This window comes from Caloenas nicobarica, chromosome 8, assembly GCF_036013445.1.
Source record: "Caloenas nicobarica isolate bCalNic1 chromosome 8, bCalNic1.hap1, whole genome shotgun sequence".
Classification (NCBI taxonomy): domain Eukaryota; kingdom Metazoa; phylum Chordata; class Aves; order Columbiformes; family Columbidae; genus Caloenas; species Caloenas nicobarica.
In genome coordinates this window covers 21,802,391-21,823,570 of record NC_088252.1, presented here as the reverse complement: position 1 = coordinate 21,823,570, position 21,180 = coordinate 21,802,391, and the positions used below count along the sequence as shown (strand labels likewise).

At 43.3% G+C, this 21,180-nt stretch overlaps 1 protein-coding gene across 1 annotated transcript in view; it reads right to left on the bottom strand.

Moving 5' to 3' along the window:
* Positions 1–20,855, bottom strand: part of FGF12 (fibroblast growth factor 12) — a 221,692-nt gene extending 200,837 nt beyond the window's left edge. The window contains exons 1-2 of the mRNA XM_065640005.1: positions 20,791–20,855; positions 20,510–20,669 (exon numbers count right to left, since the gene is read on the bottom strand). Of these exons, the coding sequence (XP_065496077.1) occupies positions 20,510–20,522 (13 nt within the window). The 5' untranslated portion in view covers positions 20,523–20,669; positions 20,791–20,855. The remainder of the gene's footprint in view (positions 1–20,509; positions 20,670–20,790) is intronic.
* Between the last annotated feature and the right edge of the window lie 325 nt (positions 20,856–21,180).

The following is a 21,180-nucleotide window of genomic DNA, read 5'->3' as shown; positions in this document are numbered from 1 at the left end:
AGCTTGCACACAAAAACCCTGGGAAGGCAGAATTTGCAGGTGTGAATTTGCAAATCTGTTAGTTAGAAGTTAGAAGGTTTGGGCTCTAGTGTGCTGGAAAAATACACACGCACAAAGCCATGCTTCTGTCCCTCCCCTCTTCCAAGTAAAGCATAATGCAGTTTCCTTCATGTTGTTCTGAAAGTGAAATGGTTTACGATCAAAAGCCCATGCTGCTTCAAACTGAAACACTGATGAGGCTGAGGATGCTGATACAATGGAGAAGTGACAACTGCAGAGCCCTGGCAGATTTCTGAGGCAGTGACTCTCCAGGGCACAGAACATCACAGCCTCAATCCCACTTCAGGTGCTGGAATAGCATCACAACCATGTTAATTCCCAGGCAAGGAGAATATGCTTTCAGAGCAGAATAAAATAGATTTCAGGCTTATTTTTGGAGTTCAAACCAAGGAACCAGTTGATCACCTTTCCCCATCCCCCCTCCTCTATTCATCTCCACAGCCACACAGTGACTGCCTGTCCTAACATCAGCTGTTTAAATCAGAGCTGCACAGGCTTAGCAACACCTACCCCTGGTAATCAAGCTCCTCTAAACACCATCTTGGACACGTGTGAATCCTGTGCTGGCACAGCCTGCCTGAGCAGCAGCCACCCAAGGCTAAAAGTCCATCCCCTCTCACCAGGGTAGGTACCACACACTCCATCAGCAACAGGCACTGCCCACACACCCCTCAGTGCTTGTTTAATTCCCCAAAGCCACTGTCATCACACAGCACAGAGGTACCAACAGAAACAAGTGCTGGAACAAAGACACTTGTCCAATATGGAATCATATCAAGATAAGCCAATTACTTTTCCACAGACGGTGTCTGACCCTAATCTGCTATTAAAAAAAAAAATCAATTAAAATATTCTTTTCTCCTCTTAAAAGAGCCACATTGTCACCATCAATAATGCTGTACTCTAGACCCTGGGACTTTCCAGAGGAGCACAAAACAAGATTTGAGGGGAAGAAACTCAGAAGCATCCAAGAATTATGAGGATGGATTTCTCTGTTTTCGGGGCATCTTTGGCTGGTTTTGACCACTCAGGGATGACTTCACTTTCCAAGGAGTCACCTGTGGGACGCTAATCTATTTGGCAAATGAGAATCTGTGGTGTGCAAAAGCATAAACACACATACAGTGCCAAGACAGTGTTCAGATCCACATTAGAACTTCTCCAAATTGCCTAGATGGAAAATAGGCTTCCACAAATCCCATATTCTGTAGGGCAAACAATGATTTTGCACTTTCTTTGACCGCACCCTACTGCATGTTGCAGCAGACTTAGTCTCACCATATCAATACAAAAGAATTACTGGAGCTCAGCACCTGCCCACCAGGGTGTCTTAGGTAAGTTGCTTTCCAAGGCAGACATTTGAGACTCTACTTAAAATATATTTGCTTAGCAAGGGTTATTCATAAGCAATTAACACCACTCTCGTCAAGGCTATACATTGTTCATTTAGCTCCTCTAAGGCACCTGGGAAGGATTTTCAAGACGTGTGTATACAAGACTTGCAGGCAATACACACCCAGGGTAGGGATTTGACCCTGTTCTTTCTCTAGTTGCCTCAAGAATGGCAAGAAAGTCATTGCTAGATCTCTGCTGGCCAAATGCATCTGAGAGCAACTTGTGAGTTGCTCAAGCTGCATGGCTTTTTGTTTTTTTAAGAAATTGTCCAGCCTACCATTAACTGCAATGATTTGTATGCTATTAAATCTCATCTGCTTGACCTTCTCACCCTCAGATCCCTGTGATAAAGAGTGAAGTAATTCCTGCCCCTTGCAAACCAACCTTGACCCCTTCTGTGCATTCAAACCCAAGTACATTTTAACAGCAGCTCACTGGAAACTCCTTAGGACACTCAGGCATATCTTCTGGGGTTTCTTCTCTTAGGCGGAGACAGAGAAGGAAAGCTAAATGAACAGAGACACTGCTGCTCTCTGAGGGGCTGCAGGTTCTCATGTGCACTGGAAGAAAATGTCCCTTCTCCTACTGGTCACATTCCCCAACTCAGCTTGGTTTTGGACAGTAACTTTCAGGTCCCCCTGGAATATCCAAATAGCTCCGGCTTTCCCAAAACAACCCAAGCTGTTTCCACAACTTGATAAAGCCGGATTTTGGAAGAAACTGGCTTGGACTGGACAGACAGGGATACCAAATGTCTGCTTCTCCATCCCACTAGGCATTCCTGCTATTGCCTGGAACACCAGTAAGCAGGATGGCCTACAGATGAGTAGAAGGTTGGGGTTGTCATGCTTGTTTCCTCAAATGGCTATGCAAAGACTGAAAGGAGAGAACCTCTAGGTCTATCAAATGATTCTCAATAGAATTCTTCCATGTAATATGCTAATAAGCAGTGATTCAAAATAAATCAATAAACCTGAGTAACATCCATTATCACCTTGTCGGTTGAGCTTCAGTAAAGGCCTGGCAAATCTATGAGTAGCTATATGTAGCATTTCATATTCAAAAATAAGCACAAGGATGAAGTGCTAAGTCAAGCTAGTCTGTAATGCTGGTGCCTAGTGGTTAGGAGCGCTGGCATCCTCTTTTTGTAATTCATATGGGGCAAGAGATTAAGTCAGTCCCTGCATGGTTAAATACTTTTCCAGAAGTAGTGCTGGCATGGGGCAAGAGAGCAATGGAAGCAGGACTCCACTGTACCACAGCACATATCACAGAGCTGACACTTTCGATAGCTTTTCTCCCACTGCTCTGCACAGCAGCCACAGTTTGTCTCACCAGAGCTGCAGATCTGGAAGGAGGCAAGCTCTCTGAAGTATGGCCCTGGATCCAGCTCTCACCCAACCAAAAGCTAGACAACTCCAAAACCCAGCCAGCATCCCAGTCTCCACCTGCACACCCCAGCCTTTGCTGGAGAGGGTCCCAATCAGGTATTCCCACAAGTAATGGGGGGCTGCCACAGTGCAATCCACCTCCACAGCAACTACCTACAGACCAGTTTCACAAGACTCAGCTGAGTAAAGACAGGCACAAGCCTAGAAAAAAAACCTGAGATTGCACCAACTTTGGAACCATGTCATATGTAATACTAGCTCTGCAGCACCAGGATGACCCTGGAGTTCTGCACTGAATCAAATACCACAATTTGTACGCCAGGATAAACCTGCTTGTTTTCTGCTGTCCCCCTGCAGGAAAGGCCACCACCCACACTCAGAGTGGAGCACTGCCCTTTGGTTTTAAGATACCACCACAAAGAAAGCATCTGGGACTTAAACTAATACACCATGGTCCTGCCAACCTACTGAGCAATGGTTCATGCAGGGAATATACTACAATGATGCTTCCGTGGCCACCCTGGGCTTCTGACTAGTTTCCAGGTGGAATTTAACATTCAGTTTATACAAGCAGCAGCCTGTCACCTGGTTATGTTGCCTGAAGATAACCAGCACAAACTTAACAAATCATTTCTTCTGACATATATTACTTTGAGGCAACGGCACACTATAAAACAGTCCCTATCTTAAATCTTTTTCTTCAAGTGTTGAGCAATGTCTTCCCATTTGTTTGTTGCTTTTGAATACTATCTGAGCAGAGATTAGACAGCTGCTGATACTGTGAACACTATGCATAGATCTTTGAGAAATATCCATCCCATATTCCATACAGAACAATCAACCATGAGATACTGAACCACTGAGAGTGAACAGTTCAAATTTTGGGTAAAACCAAAAACCAAAACTAGCCAGATGTATCTATTATTTTCTGAATACAGGAATTTTAAGCTTTTTAACAAATGACTAAATTGCTATGCTTCATAAAAACTCGGGGACCTGAAAAGCTGTATTATCTTTTTACAAATTATATCCTTATGTATAGGCTACAGAAATAAACAGTATATATTTTTATATATCCTTTTCCATAACAGACAGCAGCCTCTCTTACACAGAGATACTTCTGTATGCTTCCATTTCTATTAATTCTTTGTGACCCCAGGTCCTATCTATAGCAAGACACATCCTAATGAACATACACTCACCTCTAAATCACTGGGCAGCTCACACCCATCTCTGGGAAAAATACACATTTGAGTCTGCATTATGTAACTGTTCTCCTGGACTCCCTGATTTTCCAGCAGGTAACTTTTTCTGAAGTTGCAATTCAAAGTCTGGCTTTGAAGGCTGGGTTACACCTCAGAGCACAACCTCCACCCTCACCACCCAAACAAAGGCATCGCTCTGTCCTCAGCGCACTCCTCTTCTGTGTCAGTGTCACTCCTTTGGGGAGGGGGAGGCTGATGCTTGGAAGCAGTCAAAAGCTTTGCATGTAGGGCACTGAACTCTGGTTTAGAAGGACCACAGTACTCCTGCGAGGATGGTCAGGATGCTGGCAGATGGAGGAAGAAAGTGATCACTTAAGAACCCTTTGCTTTCTCTTAACTCCACAGAAAAGTCTTCATTTAAGAATAAGAAATGAAGCCTAACCTCTCTCTATATGTAGATTGAGATATGTACATACCTAGGTCAATAGTGGGAAACATCACATTCCCTCAGAGCCCCCGAACTCCAGGAATCATAAATAGTAGAAGTGGGTATAAACACTGTGCTGACTTACTGCTGTTCTAAGCTGAGCTTCCTATGATTTCTTTATGCCAAAGGATAGGAACAATATCGTCCTCCCTCAGAGAATGATCATCTGCTTATGATCTGGGTCCACAGATGCATCCTCAGTGATCCCCCTGGCTTCCTTCATTACCACCAATGAGAATTGTCTTACACATTTTTTCCCCCATTATGCAAGATAAAACTCCCTGCATTTTAAACACTGAGACAGCCTCAGAGTAGCTGCAGTGAAGTGTCCAATACAGGGCCAAATAAGAGTGTCCTGCCATGTTCAACTAACCCAAAATAGTTGAAGAATATGTTTAATAAATTTAGCTGCCTTTCCCTACTAATATAACTGCTTCAAACTTGTGGTTCATGCCCCCATTCTCTTATTTAGAGAAACACATCTTCCAAACTGCAATAAGGAATCTCCTTGTCTTTCATTAAGGATATGAATTTTCTGATGTTCTAGCTCAGACTATCATGGAAAAGGTGTTGTACTGCTAACTGTACTAGAATGAGAGTTATCCTAGCATTCTGAACTTGAGCAAGTTGCTTCTACTCTCTGCCTTGTTTTCCTTTGGAACACCAATAATGCTCTTGACTTCCTTTTTGTAGCCCCAATACCCATGAATGCAAAGAGTTATGCAACAACTTAGTGTTGTACATTACAAATGCTGATGTTTCACCAAGTACACTGACTTGAGGAAAGAGTGTAGTCCAGCTGCCAGACAGCTCCAGAAACCATGTGTCATTAGGAGAAAATACTGAAGTCAATGAGAATGAAGCATTTTGGTTCTTTTGGCAAAAGATTAAATGCCATATGAACACATGTCAACTGAATATCCTTGAGACATTGAGCTGGCTTTGAACAGAAATATCAAAAGAAAGCAATTCAACACTGCTGAACTGATTTCTTCCACGTCCCACAAATTTTCTATTCCACTTTTTTCTTAATCCGGGCAAAAGCTAGTATTTGAAACACTTGAATTTCCCAGTAGATGGGTCTTCCAAAAGTTATTCAAGCCTATACCACACCTGAAAGGCTTTGCCTTTGCCAATGCTTCCAACTGACTGCTGGAACAGCTGCTGCATATATGAGGTGAGCTGCCTTACCCCAAATGTGCTCCAACACCATAAGGAGCTGACACCAATTGTTCCTGGCTGGGTTTTGCAAAAGAATAAGATAGAACATTTTCAGAAAATTATTTTTATTTCCTAGGGCTCTACACTGTACTGGTGAAATGGCTACATTATTCAAACAGACAGTGTTTGGTATAGAGTATTACAGGCATCTTTGCTTAAGCACCATCAGCATGAATACAAATGCATAAGAGCCTGAGATGTTGACTCGAGATGTGCCAGTTTTACTGACTGGCACAGGCAGGTGTGCCAGGGCAGGTGTCACAGCAGAAGTCAAAGAGAACACAACAAGGCACATACAGGAAAAGTGGCCACTGATATAGATGCTTATTGTCTCAGGTTCTTCGTCCCTCAATGGTGGACACACTTTTATCAATGACCTCTAACTAGTGGTGCACCCTTGGCAGGGTTGGGCGAGATGGACCCATTAATCTCTCTGGTACATTCCCAAATGCATCCACCACCCACAAAACCAAGCCAACTAGTATCTGAGACACCTCAAGTATTAAAGCAGCACAATTCTCCTAAACCCTGTCATTGAAAATTCCCAAACCTCTCCCTGCATACAAAGGTGATTAAAACTAGTCACCTGTTAGAGGCACACACATCCATACACAGCCCTGGCTATTCTCCTACAGTGAAGATCCATAAGGAAAAGAAAAACAATTATATGAAGAATAACTCTCTTAGACACTGTTTCTCCATGTTGCTTTTTCTATTACCGCAAATATTTGTCTTCAAAGATCTTTCTCTGCATGAAAAATGAGATTAAGTGTGCACGGAAACTTTACAGACTACTACCCCAAATCAACTACATTATTTTAAACTTAATAAAACATGCTCACTATACTAATTTTATAAAACATCTGTAAATTTTAAAACTGTCAGATTACATGTTAGATTAATAAAATTTTCATAGGTCTATAAAGATTCTCTGATATTTAAAAAGTATGAAATGTTTCATGTAAGTGAAATGTCTCTTATATTGAAGGATTTTGATCCCCCCAGAAAGTGCATATAAATCAGACCTTATCAGTATGAAAAAATACTAGTATTATCTTTCAGACAGAAGTCTAGTGTATCCTGCAAAATACTGCAAACATCTGAACAAGTCCTTCGGTGATAGCTAATAAAAATGTTACACATGCAGTATAAAATGTGAAGAGGGCAGTGATGCACACTGGCATTCGATCACATGCACTTGTAACTTCATTTACCGTTCAAGGTAATTTCCATCCACTAGGTCTCACAGCAAACCAACTATAAAGCAGTTATGAGATCCCAATCTTCTGCCATGCCAATGAAGGTGAGATTGTAAAGCAGCTATTCGAGCTGACAGTACAGGAGAAGAAAAAAATGTCATGAAATGCCAGGTGATTAGCAACTGCAACAAAAAATATGTGACAGTTACGTGGACTGCTACTTCAGTCCCTTCATCTTTGTTTCTGTAAGGATGTCCCCTTGGGGTACAGCACACAGATCATTCTATAGGATATAACATGTTTATAGAAACAGTTCTCAGATCTTTAGATCTCCAGTGCCTTCTGCATAGTCTTTAACTAGGGACAAGGCACAGGAGGGACATTACTGTATCATATCCACAGACAACTGCCTAAGCATACAGCCCTGACAACAGCTACAAGGAAAAAAACACAGAACAAGAGAACATGTTACAATAGCAATCATCTGGAAGAAGGAGGAGGAAAAAAGAAAAAAAAAAAGAAAAAGAAAAAAAGTAGAACAGCTGTTTTCTAACACCCTTGTCTATCCTGCCAAACAGATCAGATGTGCTTTTATCCTTCTACAATCTTTGACCACCACCCAGGATGCTGCAGCACTAATGCATGCCTCCAGGCCTGACACTATGTTCTTCTGGTTTTAAACACTGCTGCTCTATTTGTTGCTAAAATACTGAAAAACTATTAGTATCCATAATCAAAAAAAATAACTGATAAACTTTAACTTTGCTAGTCATGGTGACAGCTGGCATGGGATGCATCTCTCCAGTAAATTCATCTGAGATGTTTCAGACAGCACCTTTGAGCTATGAAATTCAGAAAAAGGAAGATAGGGAAGCTGAAAGCAGCCTACTGGGCTACAGGTAAACAGATGCTTTAGTAGTAAAATGGCTCAAAACCTTTAGGATTAGCAGATAAAAAAAGCAAAACAGAAACAGTGCTCTGGTTTCAGGGTGGCATTACCTTACCGATCTTCATACCATTCAGCAGCACAGAGAAGGCTTAAAAATTACTTTAACATGTGAAAACTCAGAGATAGGATTTAACCCAGGAGTCCTGCTGCTCTATACCATTCACTTCCTTACCACCAACAAGATCTCCTTCCAAAGCCCGCTAAGCTCTCTGGCCAACAGTACAACATCAAGATCTTGATCCAACCACGTCCCAGTTGCAAGTTCTACCCAAGCAAGGTCTCAGATCTGCAGAATACAACACTAAAACCACATTGGGTTTCTAATACAATTTCTAGGTAAGGTAAGGAAGACATGCCTCAACCCCAGAGTATGTACATAAACATATACTGCTCAGGCACCAGACCACTTCCCATTCAACATAAAACACAGAGCCATACTGACATACAGTTCCCATTCACAGTATCTCCACTAACCAGAGGTTTCTGTAGCCATTTTCCCACTGTGGAGTACAGACGTAAGGGGCTGAACCCAGGTGATTTACAAGCCAGTGTCTTGGACTTGGCACAGCTGCATGAAACTGGCTCTCCATCCCCACACTTTTTTTGCCAGCAGGGGCTGAGCTGAGAGCCAAGGGTTTTCTTTTCCAGAGGAGCTGCAGCTGATTTATTGCCTCAAGCAGCTGTAACTAGCCCCTCCAGGAACAGAACTGATGGTCCAATAGATCTTTCAGTGAAAAGGAAAGGTTCAATACCAGACCCATCCAGTTTTGTCTTGTATCAAGGGGGTTCACCGCCCATACTTTGCTATTTCTGGATTGCTCTGTCATCATCTGGGGTCATAGAGACAATTTGATTGCATTTTCCCCTCAGTGATGTACTTGAGATTTTCAGTTCATTAGACTCAGAGCATTCAACAGCTATTGGCCGATAGCCATCTTGGTCACCATTTCTGGTACCCCGCAGCATCACTATGAATAAAATAGTTCATACCTAGTAGTGGCAACCAGGGCTGTTCTAGGACACAGGGTGAAAACCTCATAGTTCACAAACCAAGACAATGCAATCTGCTTTGAGTGATACTTTTTTGGTAAAGCAACAAGATAATCCATCCAGGTGAGACCAGATCAGCCATTTTCATGGAACTAAACAAGTTCACACGGCCTTAGCAAAGCATTTGAGCCAGGAACCGTTAGCTAAGCACTGGCAGAACATTTGCAGCTGAACTCTTCTGCACAGAAATACTTGATATAGTCAGTTGTAACTCTTGCAATTTCACAACCAGTTCTGTTGAACTGTTCTGTTTCTGTCCTGAGAAAATTCATAGAAAAAGATAACTTTTAGAGCTTTAAATGAAGCATTACTCTTTGTTCTGTTTAAAATGGTTTTTGTTCTTATTTTTTAAAGGAACCAATTTCAAAACAAATTCAAACTAAAACATGTTACTTAACATTGAAATACAGTATTTTTTTAAGAGAAAAAATGTGTTCTTTCCTAACTATGTGGCCCTCCTTTCCTTGCCAACAGCACTGTTTCTCTTTTACAAAGGAAGTTAAAATGGAAAGCTGGAAACAACCATTTCCAACATCAACTTAACCTCCATATTTCAACAAATAAAAGAGCTATAAGGTTGATTAGGGAAATAATACAATAACTAAAAACAATGATAAAGCTTTATGGTCTATATGTACCTCCACCTGGAAAGGCCTGAAAAGCATCACATGAAATCCACAGTGCTTCAGAGATCAGTAAGTATTGTGGTACCTCCTTACTTAAACAGCACAATGAAATTGTTTAGCTGAAATACATGAGTCTCTAGACTCAGTTGTGTTGTTCGTAACACCTCACATATCGACAAACTCTCACAGATCCAAGGCAGGACCCACCTGGACGATGCCCTTAAACGCACTTTAACTTCTGAAGCCCTGAAGTGGTCAGGCAATTGGACTAGATGATCGTGGTAGGTCCCCTTCCAACTGAAAATATTCTGTTCTGTCAGTAAGTGCAGGGTCTAAGAAGCCCCTGACTGTCCTGAATGGTAGGTAAAAATATTGGGTTAAATCCAATTCAGCACAAGAACTTTGTTAAATGGGATTTCCTGAAAAGCAGAAAACCTGATTTTTAGGGAGCTCCTTTGCAAACAGGAGGGAGAAGAGATAGATGTGTACACCAGTGTTCCTGACAGGCAGTGGACAGTCCAGAAGTGTCATATATTATCTTTTGATAGACCATTAACTACTACCCCTAAGGCTGAACAGAACTCCTGACACTAAGAAGGACCTGCCCACAAGCAAGTATTCTGCAGGAGACAAAGCCTTCACACGTCCCTTCCAATCCCTAACATTCTGTGATCTGAGGAACCAGGGAGAGGGGTGAAGCATTGAACACCTCCTGGGTGCCCCAGGCAGGTCTCAAGCCCAAGTCCAACTTCCAGCATTGATATGACGCTACAAGGGAGAAAGAGAGAAGTGGGACGTGGTCCTTCCCAATATTCTCCAAACCAAACACCCACCACAGCCGCTTTCAAGATAAGATGGAAAGCTTCACTCAGGACTATTTGGTTTGGATGACCAAATTGCTGGGCAGCTTCTGGGTAATAAAGATGACTTCAGGAAGACAAGAGCAGTAAAGCAGCTGAGCACCAGCCTTACCTTTGAGATTACTGAATATAAACTCATGCTCCACATGACCATAAATTTATTTCAGCGGTGGTGATGCCAGTTTTAACGGTGCCGAGATTCAATGAGACTCTTCTGAACTCACTGTTCCCAAAAAACTTTTAAATAAAAAAGGAACTGCCTGTGTTTCCACATGTCACTATGTCTATAACAGGGCCATCAATGCAAAAATTCCTACCATTTGACTGACTTGCACAGCAGAGCATTGCTTGCAGTAGAGGATCCCAGTGCATGCAAAGCTCGACATCAGCCCCAATAAATTGTTCTCAGCTTCACAGACAGCAGAACATGAGGCTAAATTCTCCATTCTGCTGCTGCCAACCTTAGCGCGGTACCACAGAAGGTACAATTTAATCAAAACCAGTACTTTCTTACTATAAATAATTAAGATTTTAAACACATTCTGTTCTTTGTCTCTGTATACTGCCCACGGCTGCATGCTTGCATTGCTTCAGTATATCAGGCTTGTCCTCACTATTTCTGGGAACCTTCTAATCAAAGGAGGTGCAAAATTCAACCCTAGCTTCCCACACCCCCACAAAAAGAATAAAAACCAACACACATAAAAAAACCCACCACACACAAAGAGCACACCACCACACACTTGCGATTCCTGGATGTTGGTTTTTTGGGGAGGGGAATGCACTACAAATGCAGTTTAGGTAGGAAAGCCTGAAACACATGTTATGAGAGATGAGTCACAGGATCACAGAATGTTAGGGATTGGAAGGGACCTCAAGAGATCATCTAGTCCAATCCCCCTGCTGGAGCAGAAACACCTGGATGAGGTTACACAGGAGTCATGCAAATAAAATTAACAGGTAATTCTAGATACCTGGTACTATGTTCAGTAGTGATGGCAAAGCACAAAGCCACTTTTCATAAGTGTACTTAACAGTAATTTTTAAGATGGGGTGGATATTCTGACTTTTGAAGATACTATAGAGCAGTTTTAATAGCAGTTGCTAACAAAAGAGCCTCAAAGCTATATAATTTGTAGCAATAAAGTAAACTGCCTTCAAAGTGGCAGGAAGAAAGTCAAAGGTAAACAAGCTACAACTGTTTGTTATTTTAACATTCCCTCAAACCAATATTAAATGACTTCTTCAGACCTTTACAACTTCTTAAGTAGTTAATAATTAAGGTCAAAAGGCATTTAAATAGGTCTTACACCACATAATCAGTGTTATTCCCATTGTGTTTTCAGTTAGGTAAGGCATTAAAGGCCTCTGCCTATTGACCAAATGATGCATTTACCTACACAAGTGCAAATCCAGAGTAGCTCCACAGGCTTTATTTAAAATCTTGACTGGAAGAGGAGACCCAGGACAGTAATTTTTAAGCTTCTCTGTTGATTTCTCCCTCACTTCTCATATGGCAACAAAATGGCTATAATTTGCAGTATGGAACTTCTCCAGTGGGACACAATGATAGGAATAGAAAGTTTAAAAATTAACAGCTGACTTAAACAATGCAATTATTCAATAATGTATGGCACTGATTAACATGCAATCTCATAATACCAGGAGAACTGGTCAATACTAAAAGGGAATATGAATTTAAGGCTAGAAAATATCTCAAAAGCTCAGACTCAGCCTTCAAAGAGAGAAAATATGCTGAAAATATAACAGAAACCAGGTCTTGCTGAGGAAGCTTATTCTACTGTCAACCCAGTTATGCTGCAATGGGTTGTTAGTATCAAATTAGGAAATCCAAGTCTTCCTTTATGTACAAGTAATTTTTTTCTCCACATACCAGAAGGTGCTGGATTCTACATTTTTCCACATTTTATTTGCATTACTGCTGTTCCCCACTTGCTTACAGTATGTTTGAGCTGCTAGCACTTATAAAGCTGAATTTTGGGTTATTCTAAAGCAGCAGCGAAATGGATACTTTTGTACTATAGCAAACACAGTATGTGCAAGGATGCTCAAGTAAAGAACGAATTCATACTGTACATCTTTTCCTAAACAAAGACACAGAAAACTAAGCTGAATCTCAAAATAATGTCACCTATGATGAAACTGAGTAATTTTTGACATCTGGAATATTTTTGTGGGTTTTTTTTTTCTTGCTGTTCTAAAGCCATTGCTGTATGATATTCTTACCTGAAGGTCGGAAAAGTTTTGTACTTAAAGCTCTCCCCACAAAATACACATTTAGGACTGCACAAAGGGATGAAGCCCTTAGAGCTCTTCAAGGCAGAAGTTTATTTCCACTGATGAATTTCATACAAGTTTGATCTTTCAAACTGAATAGCCACCTGTAACCCCTCTCCTATGCAATGTATAAATCACAGCCAAATTCCAGCCATAACATCTGGAGCCAGTTCATCAGTGCCCCAAGTGATGATAACTAATTCAGATATGAAAAGGGGGTACAGACCAGTATGTGAATAGGAGGAGGAAGAGGCAAGATACAGAATTCAGAACCAGGTTTAGAGTTCAGGCTCCTCAGTAGGGTCATATCAGAGACCAACATCAGCTAGAAGAGACCTCAAAGTCTCTAGTACAGCATTTGCTTGAACAGCAACTATCACAACACTTGAGCATGCCCATCCTACCAATAACCACTGGCTGGATTTGGAGAGAAAAGTAAGAATCAGGATAGCTCTTTATGTTGGAATAAGCATGGAACAAGAGATTTAGTGACCAGATATGCTTCAATCTTCCTGAAGAAGCCTTCTTACTTGTCAGGCTCTTTTAGAGATAGCATTAAGTTCAAGGAAAGTGTTTTTGCATTAATAATACATTCTCAGTGTCTGAGAAGTGAGGCAACTTTCCCTCATTATACCAATATAACATTCAGCACTTCTGGCTTTTCTAGCTAAACCCTCCAAGTAGTTACATTCAATAAATTAACCTTACCTATTGAAGGCTGGTGGTGGGTAAAGTCAGTCTAAACCAGCTTCCAAGGGAGGGATGAAACAAGAGGAAGAAGCACAGCTCAAGAAAAACAATTTTCCAAATGAGAAGATTCTATACTTTCCTGATTTCTTGCTTTGCATATGCTATTAAAAACAGCAAGTAAGGTGCCTTACTTCTGAAAGCACACATCCTGATGGATACGTAGCCGTCCCTCGGCCACGTGGCTCAGGCACACCGCAGGATTGCTCCCGCACTCTGCTGAGCAGCCATCATCTCAAGCCACAAGATCTTTACTGAAACATGACGACACCATAAATAGTTTAATTCAATCCGAAGGAAAAAAGCTGTAGCTTTCAATGTGTATCCTGCATAAATATCAAATCACAAGGTTCATCCAAGCCTGGGACCCAGGAGAAGAAACTCAGTGAATTAGCATGATGATTTGTACTCTTATCAAGTATAAAGAACACTTAGTAAAAGCAGGGATATGAGCTATAAAAAAAAGGAAACATCCTTGTATCACTTACAGGAAAATAGTAAACTATTTCTTCAATCATTTTAGTATAACAGCATTATTAAAATCTTTATACTTTGAGTGAAAGCATTAATTATTGTGCCCATCAGGAATATTTTTCATTGTCAAATTGCCTTTTACCATGCTAATAAACACTAAGCTTTGCATGCAAAAATTAATCATGTTATCTCATTTATGGGTCAAAAGACACAGACTAAAATAGTTTCTGCAATTCTCCCTAAATAACTAGCTTTTGCATATCAAGTTTTATGGCACATTAGAAATGAATGCAATTCAGACCAGATTTGAATAGCTGAGTAGATAGAGAGGGAAAGATAAGAGCAGATAAAAATCTTGCAGTGAGCTAAGCCTTTTGAAAAAAACTGCTTAAAAAAAATAAAGTTTCTTCTTTTAAATTTCTGCACCCTAAATGAACTAATGATGAAACAGTTGCATGCAGGTCATTACTCAAAGTATCCACAGATTATGCTTCCAGCCACTGTACATATAAATGGTATATCAGAACAGCTTAATGCATTTTAAAAATCATTTAAAATTACTCCAGCATTTCATTCAGGCTAAATGCAACTTCCACAGCTCCCACGTAACTTGTGAAAGTGGGGTGGAGGAATTTATCTTGTTCTTGGGTGTTTTAACAATAGCCAGATGACTAAGTCCTCCTCCCATTTTTATAGCATTTAAGCCCATTACTAGGGTCCTTTTCCCCCACTTTGTTTTAGTAACAAGGTGGGTTTGTAGGTATGCAGGAATATGAGCATAGCCACCTTTCCCTCCTCATCATGAGGCCCAATAGAGCGCAGATGCTTTCTGGGGTATGATGTCTACTTCCCCCAGCATCAGAGAGGCTTGGGTCACCCTCTCATCCAGAAATTGCAGATGCCTGCTCACAGTATTTCAGCAGCTACCAACTGACAGTTAAAGGTATTAGATTTATGTGCTCTTCTAGGTGGCAGCACATAGCCAAGGTTTGCTCATTTGCCAGTCCCACACAGCAACCTGAGCTCTTACCATCATTGAGCCCTCCCAGGACACAGTCATGTTTGTGCTGTGTTTTAGCATGATTTCTAATGTAAGAGGAATGGACATTTCATTTCCTTTTTGCAATGCATTAAAGAAATGCATGCAACGTGGTGCTAGCTTAGTGCCTTATACTCCCTTCCCACATCTTTTCATGGAGATGGAGTCTGAGGCACAGGAGCAAAGCATTTTCAGAGCACCCCACTCCAGCCTCAAGGATAAGGTGTTGAGGTCAGGTAATCAGGGTGTTCCCCTGCTTTACAGAAAGCTGGTATCCATACAGAAATGCACAGCCTAAGGCATGTGTGACATAAATGGCCTGATTTTTTTTTTAAATTTTTTTTTATCCCCAAATATGCTTCCCTGTGTCAAACTTCATGCAGCCAGTTTGAGAACTGTTGGCCTCAGTAATGTCCTGGATCTCACACATCACTGTGAAGGGCAAAGAGCACACAGCTACCTCCTCTATGGAAAACAAGCTTCTTGGAGAAGCCTCTAACCATCTTGACAGAGGTGCGAATGTTCCCAAAAAAGGAAGTTTCATAACAAAAGTGACCATGTGCTTGGTTTCCATTACAAAGTAGTAACTGAGAAGACTTGTGTGACACAGTCTTTACCAGAGCAATCTTCATTTACTTCAACACAAAAATGTTTTTAAGTAGATAATACATGCTGCAGACTCACCTCTGACAAACACACAAGGTGTAAAGATGATGCATGATGGGGTAGGTTTTGATGTCAACATTCCAAACAGCTTCAGGACATGAACTGCAGCTGGGATCACCAAAATCATTTCTTTCATCATCGAAGAAAGCCACAAAGGTGGGAACAGTGCACAGCAATCTCCAGAACAGCATGTTCTCACTTGCCACCCTCTCTCACCTTGTCCACAAAGCCCATCTGCAATCCCAAGATTCGTCATCTCTTGTTGGGTTTTGATCACAAGTTCTTCAAGGTGAAGATTCTGTCCTTTACAGGCACAGCACACAGAGCGCTGCGCAGAGAAAGCTAGCTCATAATGCTGGGTCTGGCCAAAGAGGCTTCAGAACAGCTCCGGTGGGGAGAGATGGATCAAGCCAACGTGCCCACTCACATATCCACAAAACAGTAAGAGATGCAAAGAGCTCAGACCTTGTTTGTCAGTCCTAAGAAGAGCACCTCTGTGACCTAGGTAAACTGGATCTTAGTGCTGTTTTACAGGACCTCAATTAACAGCCTGAACATTGCATGTCTCTGAACAACAGCACTGTCACTTTCCTGGAAAAGCAAAAAGCCTGCTCCCAGCCTTTGTGACTGGAAAGAGAACATGACTCAGATAGCACCACTGTGGCAGCTTCTGCCTGGGACAGTCGCTCTGCAGAGATGTCCTCTGCAGACATCTCCTCAAAGCCCTGCTGCCGTGGGACTCTCCAGCAGAAGAGAGCTGTAAGGCCAGATCCCCTGGCTTCTACTGCCCAGCCTTCTGAGCGCGGGATGGTGCTCCTGAGGGAAGACCCACTGCATGGAGGATGACTCTCCAACCTGACACTACTATCCAACAGGACAAGACCATGGTTCAGAAGACTGACAAGAGCAACTCCAGATCTCAATGGGGTAGCCAACCACGTGCTTTAGCTTCGCTATCCCAGTAGACCAGCTGACAATAAGTCCTGCTGTAATTCCCAGTTGACAGCAGGCACCCAGTGCTGTCTGCAGCCTGCCCCACACACATATGCAGCAAAACCTCACCAGGGCTGCCCTAGTCCAGTGCTGACCTCCAGGGGCAAGAGAGAGCACTTAGAACTGGCTGGACCCTTGCAGAAGGGCCCAGCAGGCAGCATGCTCCTAACCCCATGCAACACTGACACATCAAGTCCCCGCTCCCCACCTCAGACAAGATAAAAGTATTACTATGTCTTTTATCCCTCACCACCAGAAAGGGATTTCTCTGTGCCTTCAGGGCTACAGAAAAGGGTACGGGCACCTTGAGAAGAAGAGAGCTCTCCCTGCAGCAAGGCCAGTCTGCAGTCCCTCTCTGCTCCCTCCAGAAGCCCTGGGATACGTTCCACACTGTGCAGTTTGACTCTTGCTTGGCTGATTTCTTTCCCAGCCTCCAAGTCTGAACATCACTCTCTGATGTTCCTTACCCTGCTAAGCGTCTTTCTGACTGTGACTGAAGAATCTGGCAAATGACCAAATATTCTTTAACCTCCACATTAACTATTGTTAGCTTTGGCAAAGCCCAGCTCTGGGATGCCTGGAGTGATATCGCTTACTGCTGCAGCCTACAGGAACTGCTGTAGTGGCGAGATTCAGAGAACAGGGATCAGGTAGCAGATGCAAAACAAAGTCCTCATCCACAATACCCTCCCTTCCCCCATTGCCTTAATGAGCTTTGGGAACAGCTACAACTTTTAAGCTTCTCACTGCTGGAAAAGGTTTGGAAACAGTGAATATGCAGAACAGAGTAAGTCAAAGAAGCTGAAAGTCAGATGAGGCCAAATGTTACTTTTAAGACCACCAAGATGTTTTGGTAGATGCAGATCCATAGAGTGCTACGATTACTTATATTTTAGAAGCTAGGATGAGATAGAGACGTTCAACTCCAGACAGATTTGACTGTTGGAAGGAGGCACAGGCTGCACCACCTACTCCTCCTCAGCCCACACCAGGACCCTCTTGCTTGCACTCTTATTCAAATAGTCCTAACAACGGTAAAGCTCTTAGTCCTGCACCCCACTGCAGAAAAACTAGGGTGCATCCTTCTCACCTCATTCTCATGAATGAGTCCAACCAGTCATGGCTACTCTGAGCAGCACCAGAGGTGGGTCTTTAACCCCTTTTACAGGGGACTGCAGGCTTTGCAAAGCATCAGTCCTAGCCACATTCAGGCAACCAAGTTGTCCTGGGATGACAAATTCTAGGCATAAATGTCCACAGCAGTCACTAGAGATAGCTGAATTCAGAGACCAGAAGGCAGGTTTTCTTAAACAGACTTTATGATGCTTAATATAGCACACTCTTCCCCAGTATCTGCATAATGCTGAGTTTGAAACGTTCTAAGATTTGCACCAAGGAAGACTGGAGGGGTGGAAGACGGGCTGCAGGAGGAAGCATTTAAAAAGCAAGGGATGACTTAAGAGAAACACCATATACAAGCAGCAATGTCTTAACACAGGACTTGCAATGCAGAGGCTTGGTTAGTAATGAAAACAAAATGTAAACAAGACCCTACTAAGGCAATGCAGCTGCATGTCCACCTAGGATTAGTCACAAAAGCTGAAGATATGAAGAGTTTGGGCTGGCTTATACCTTCCCTCCAGGGCGACATCCTGCATTGTATCTCACTATACACGTACACAAAATTAGTCTGTTGGATCTGTGCACCACAGGCCTTCTCATGCTACTCCAGCATTAATCAAGTTTCAAGAATTACTTCAGTGCCAACACAACTGGATTCCTGCTGTGAACAGACTTCATCTGCCTTTTCATTTTCCCATTGAGATGCCAAAGTTGCCTGAGCATTCTCTTTAGGGTCATCTTTATTTCAGACCTGTCCCATTCTGGTGCATTGATTTCTGCTGGTTTGCTCTGAAGAGCCCTTTTTTCTGCATAGGTAGAGGAAACCCAGAGAGTATTCGTTCCCCACCTCTACCCCATCAAGAAAAATCTCTAGTAAGAGCAAGTTGCTGACAATTTTTTTTGCAAAAAATCAGAGTAGTGTCCCTTGGTGTTCTTTCACCTCCTGATAATCCTTCCCCCAAAGCCCAGAGCCTGGGAACATGGACTGCCATGGAGACCATCTCGCAATTAATAAATGCGAGTACCGCTGGCCCAAAAGGCTGCCTTGTTCAGCTGCTCATTGCCAACTCAGGCAGTAACTGCATCGTAACAGTTACTGTTTGCACAAGACGGGATTGGGTGACTCTCCCTCGGGTGCTGCTTTTGCCACCAGTTAACTAGACTCTTTTGCTTGTATTTTATTGCAGATGTTACCTTTCTGCTCCCTGCACAACTCTTCCAGTTCCATGAGCTCCATCAGAAGTTCCATGGAGAGCCTTTCACCTGCTTGAGTAGTGCATGATAAGGCACATAATATGTTATACTGAAATCAGTCTATTTGTTTCCCATCAAGACATGTACCAGTAGGACATGCAAAAAGATAAAGGTGTCCCATCTCAGGTTAACTCTGAAAACAGTGTGGATAGCCAAAACAAAACAAAAAAACCAAAAAAAACCCCAAAACCCCACACAACACAGCAAACCTCACCAAACTCAAAGCTAACATGACTGTTGTGAGCTTTTAATCTAAGTCAAATCTTTGCAGATACACCTTTTTAAAGACGTACTTACCTGTCCTCCAGCCCTGGTAATTCTATTGATCACTGCCCACAAGAAACTGTACTTAATAGGACCTACTGCCTCCATATGATTGAAATAGCTTCCTTCCTTAATCAGCATATAATCAGATATTCCCACACAGGAGAACTATAGCCTTGATTGACAAGACAGTTACAAAAATAAACCTGAGGTTTAAATATAGCTTGCTTGGCTCCCTGGAAGGTATGTAGTATTGTGTTATACAAGTCTACCATCATTTTCCTTGAATTAATATAGTCCATATTCTCCCGCTGCCTTGATCTCTATCAATTAAATAGCCACCAGATTTGTTATACAGGAGAGGTGGCAGCTAGGGTTAGGTGGGAATGGCAACTAGCCTTTCCACTGCATGGACCAACTTACCATCAATATTTCACTGATAATTAACATGTACAGATTTTGAGTTCATGTACCAGTTGAATGCATGATGTCTGATGCAATTGTAGAGGTAGATAGCTAAATAAACACGCAATACTACATATATATTTTGGTTTCATACATAGCTATGTGCCCAACATGAAGTGATATATTTGCATGAAATATACATCTCTATATGCAAACACACAAGCTAGACAGGCAATATTTAATTATTTCTTCTTCCTAGGGTGGATAGTTCAATAGCACAATACTCATTGCATTTCTCCCAATCTATCAGGATGTTCTGATGTGTTAAATATGCAACGTAATGAGGGCAGAGCTCTATAGCCCTGTTCTTCTCGGTTCAGAAAAAAAAAAAAAAAGATTTTTTTTTTAAAGCCATTCTAATTATGAAATGCTTTTCATCTCTTAAAAATCTCCCTATTGCTGAGTGACTAAAAAAACACGGGACAGACCTCATATTTATTATGCAAATCCTTAGCATTAAGAAAACAAATTACCAACTAACATCTGTCCCACCCTAATGGAAAACAAATGATTTTTTTTAAAGAAAAAACACACGGCCCACCCTTCTCCACACTCCACTACGCAACCGACCGAATCCCACCCGCTGGGGCGGGCAGGGAAGCACCTCCCCGGGCCCGCGTCCCCGCCGGTGCTGCAATGGACCCGGCACAGCGCCTGGGCTCGGCTCGGCTGCTCCGGCCCCGAGCCGCGCACCCAGCCCGGCCACTGCGGTCCTGCCGCCGCCGCCCCCCCGCCCCGACCCACCTTTCCCTTCCATCGCGGAGCCTTGCGAGCGCCGGGAAGTTGCGGGGAAGTTGCCGGAAGACGCGCTCCTTCCTCAGCCGAAAGCCCCGAGAGCCCGGCGGGCAGAGCCGGCCGCCGCTGCCTGCTCCGCGGTGGGGACGGCGCCGTCACAGCCTCGGAGCTGCAAGCAAGCAAGCAACCGCCGGGGGAAGACGGCGTGAGCCGCCGAGCCCCCCCACGCCCCCGCCGCTGGCGGGGGAAAGAGGCGCGGAGCGGAGCGCGGCCGCGGGGGAGCGCGTTACCTGGGCGCCGGCGGGAGCTGTCCCTGGCCGAGCGGTGCTGCGGGGGCGAGTGGCTCCGCGGCCCGCCGCGCTGCCTGGCGCCGCCCGCATGCGCGCCCCGCCCGCGCCCCGCCTCCGCGGCCCGCACCGCGGCACCGCCGGGCTGCCGGCTGCGGGCTCCGCGGGGCGCGGAGGAGGAGCGCCCGCTCGGTGGGGCCGGCCTGAGCCCGTCCCCGCACCCGCGGAGGGGCTGCACCCACCAGCCTGCGAGCGGGGGCGCTGAGTTTTGCAACGCGGGCACAAACACCCGGTGATTCGTTGTGGAGTCCTGCTGGAGCCCTCCTTGCCGAGCTGGGCACGTAAATCATCTCCTGGGTACACAGAGGTGGCATCCGTGCAGCACAACACAAA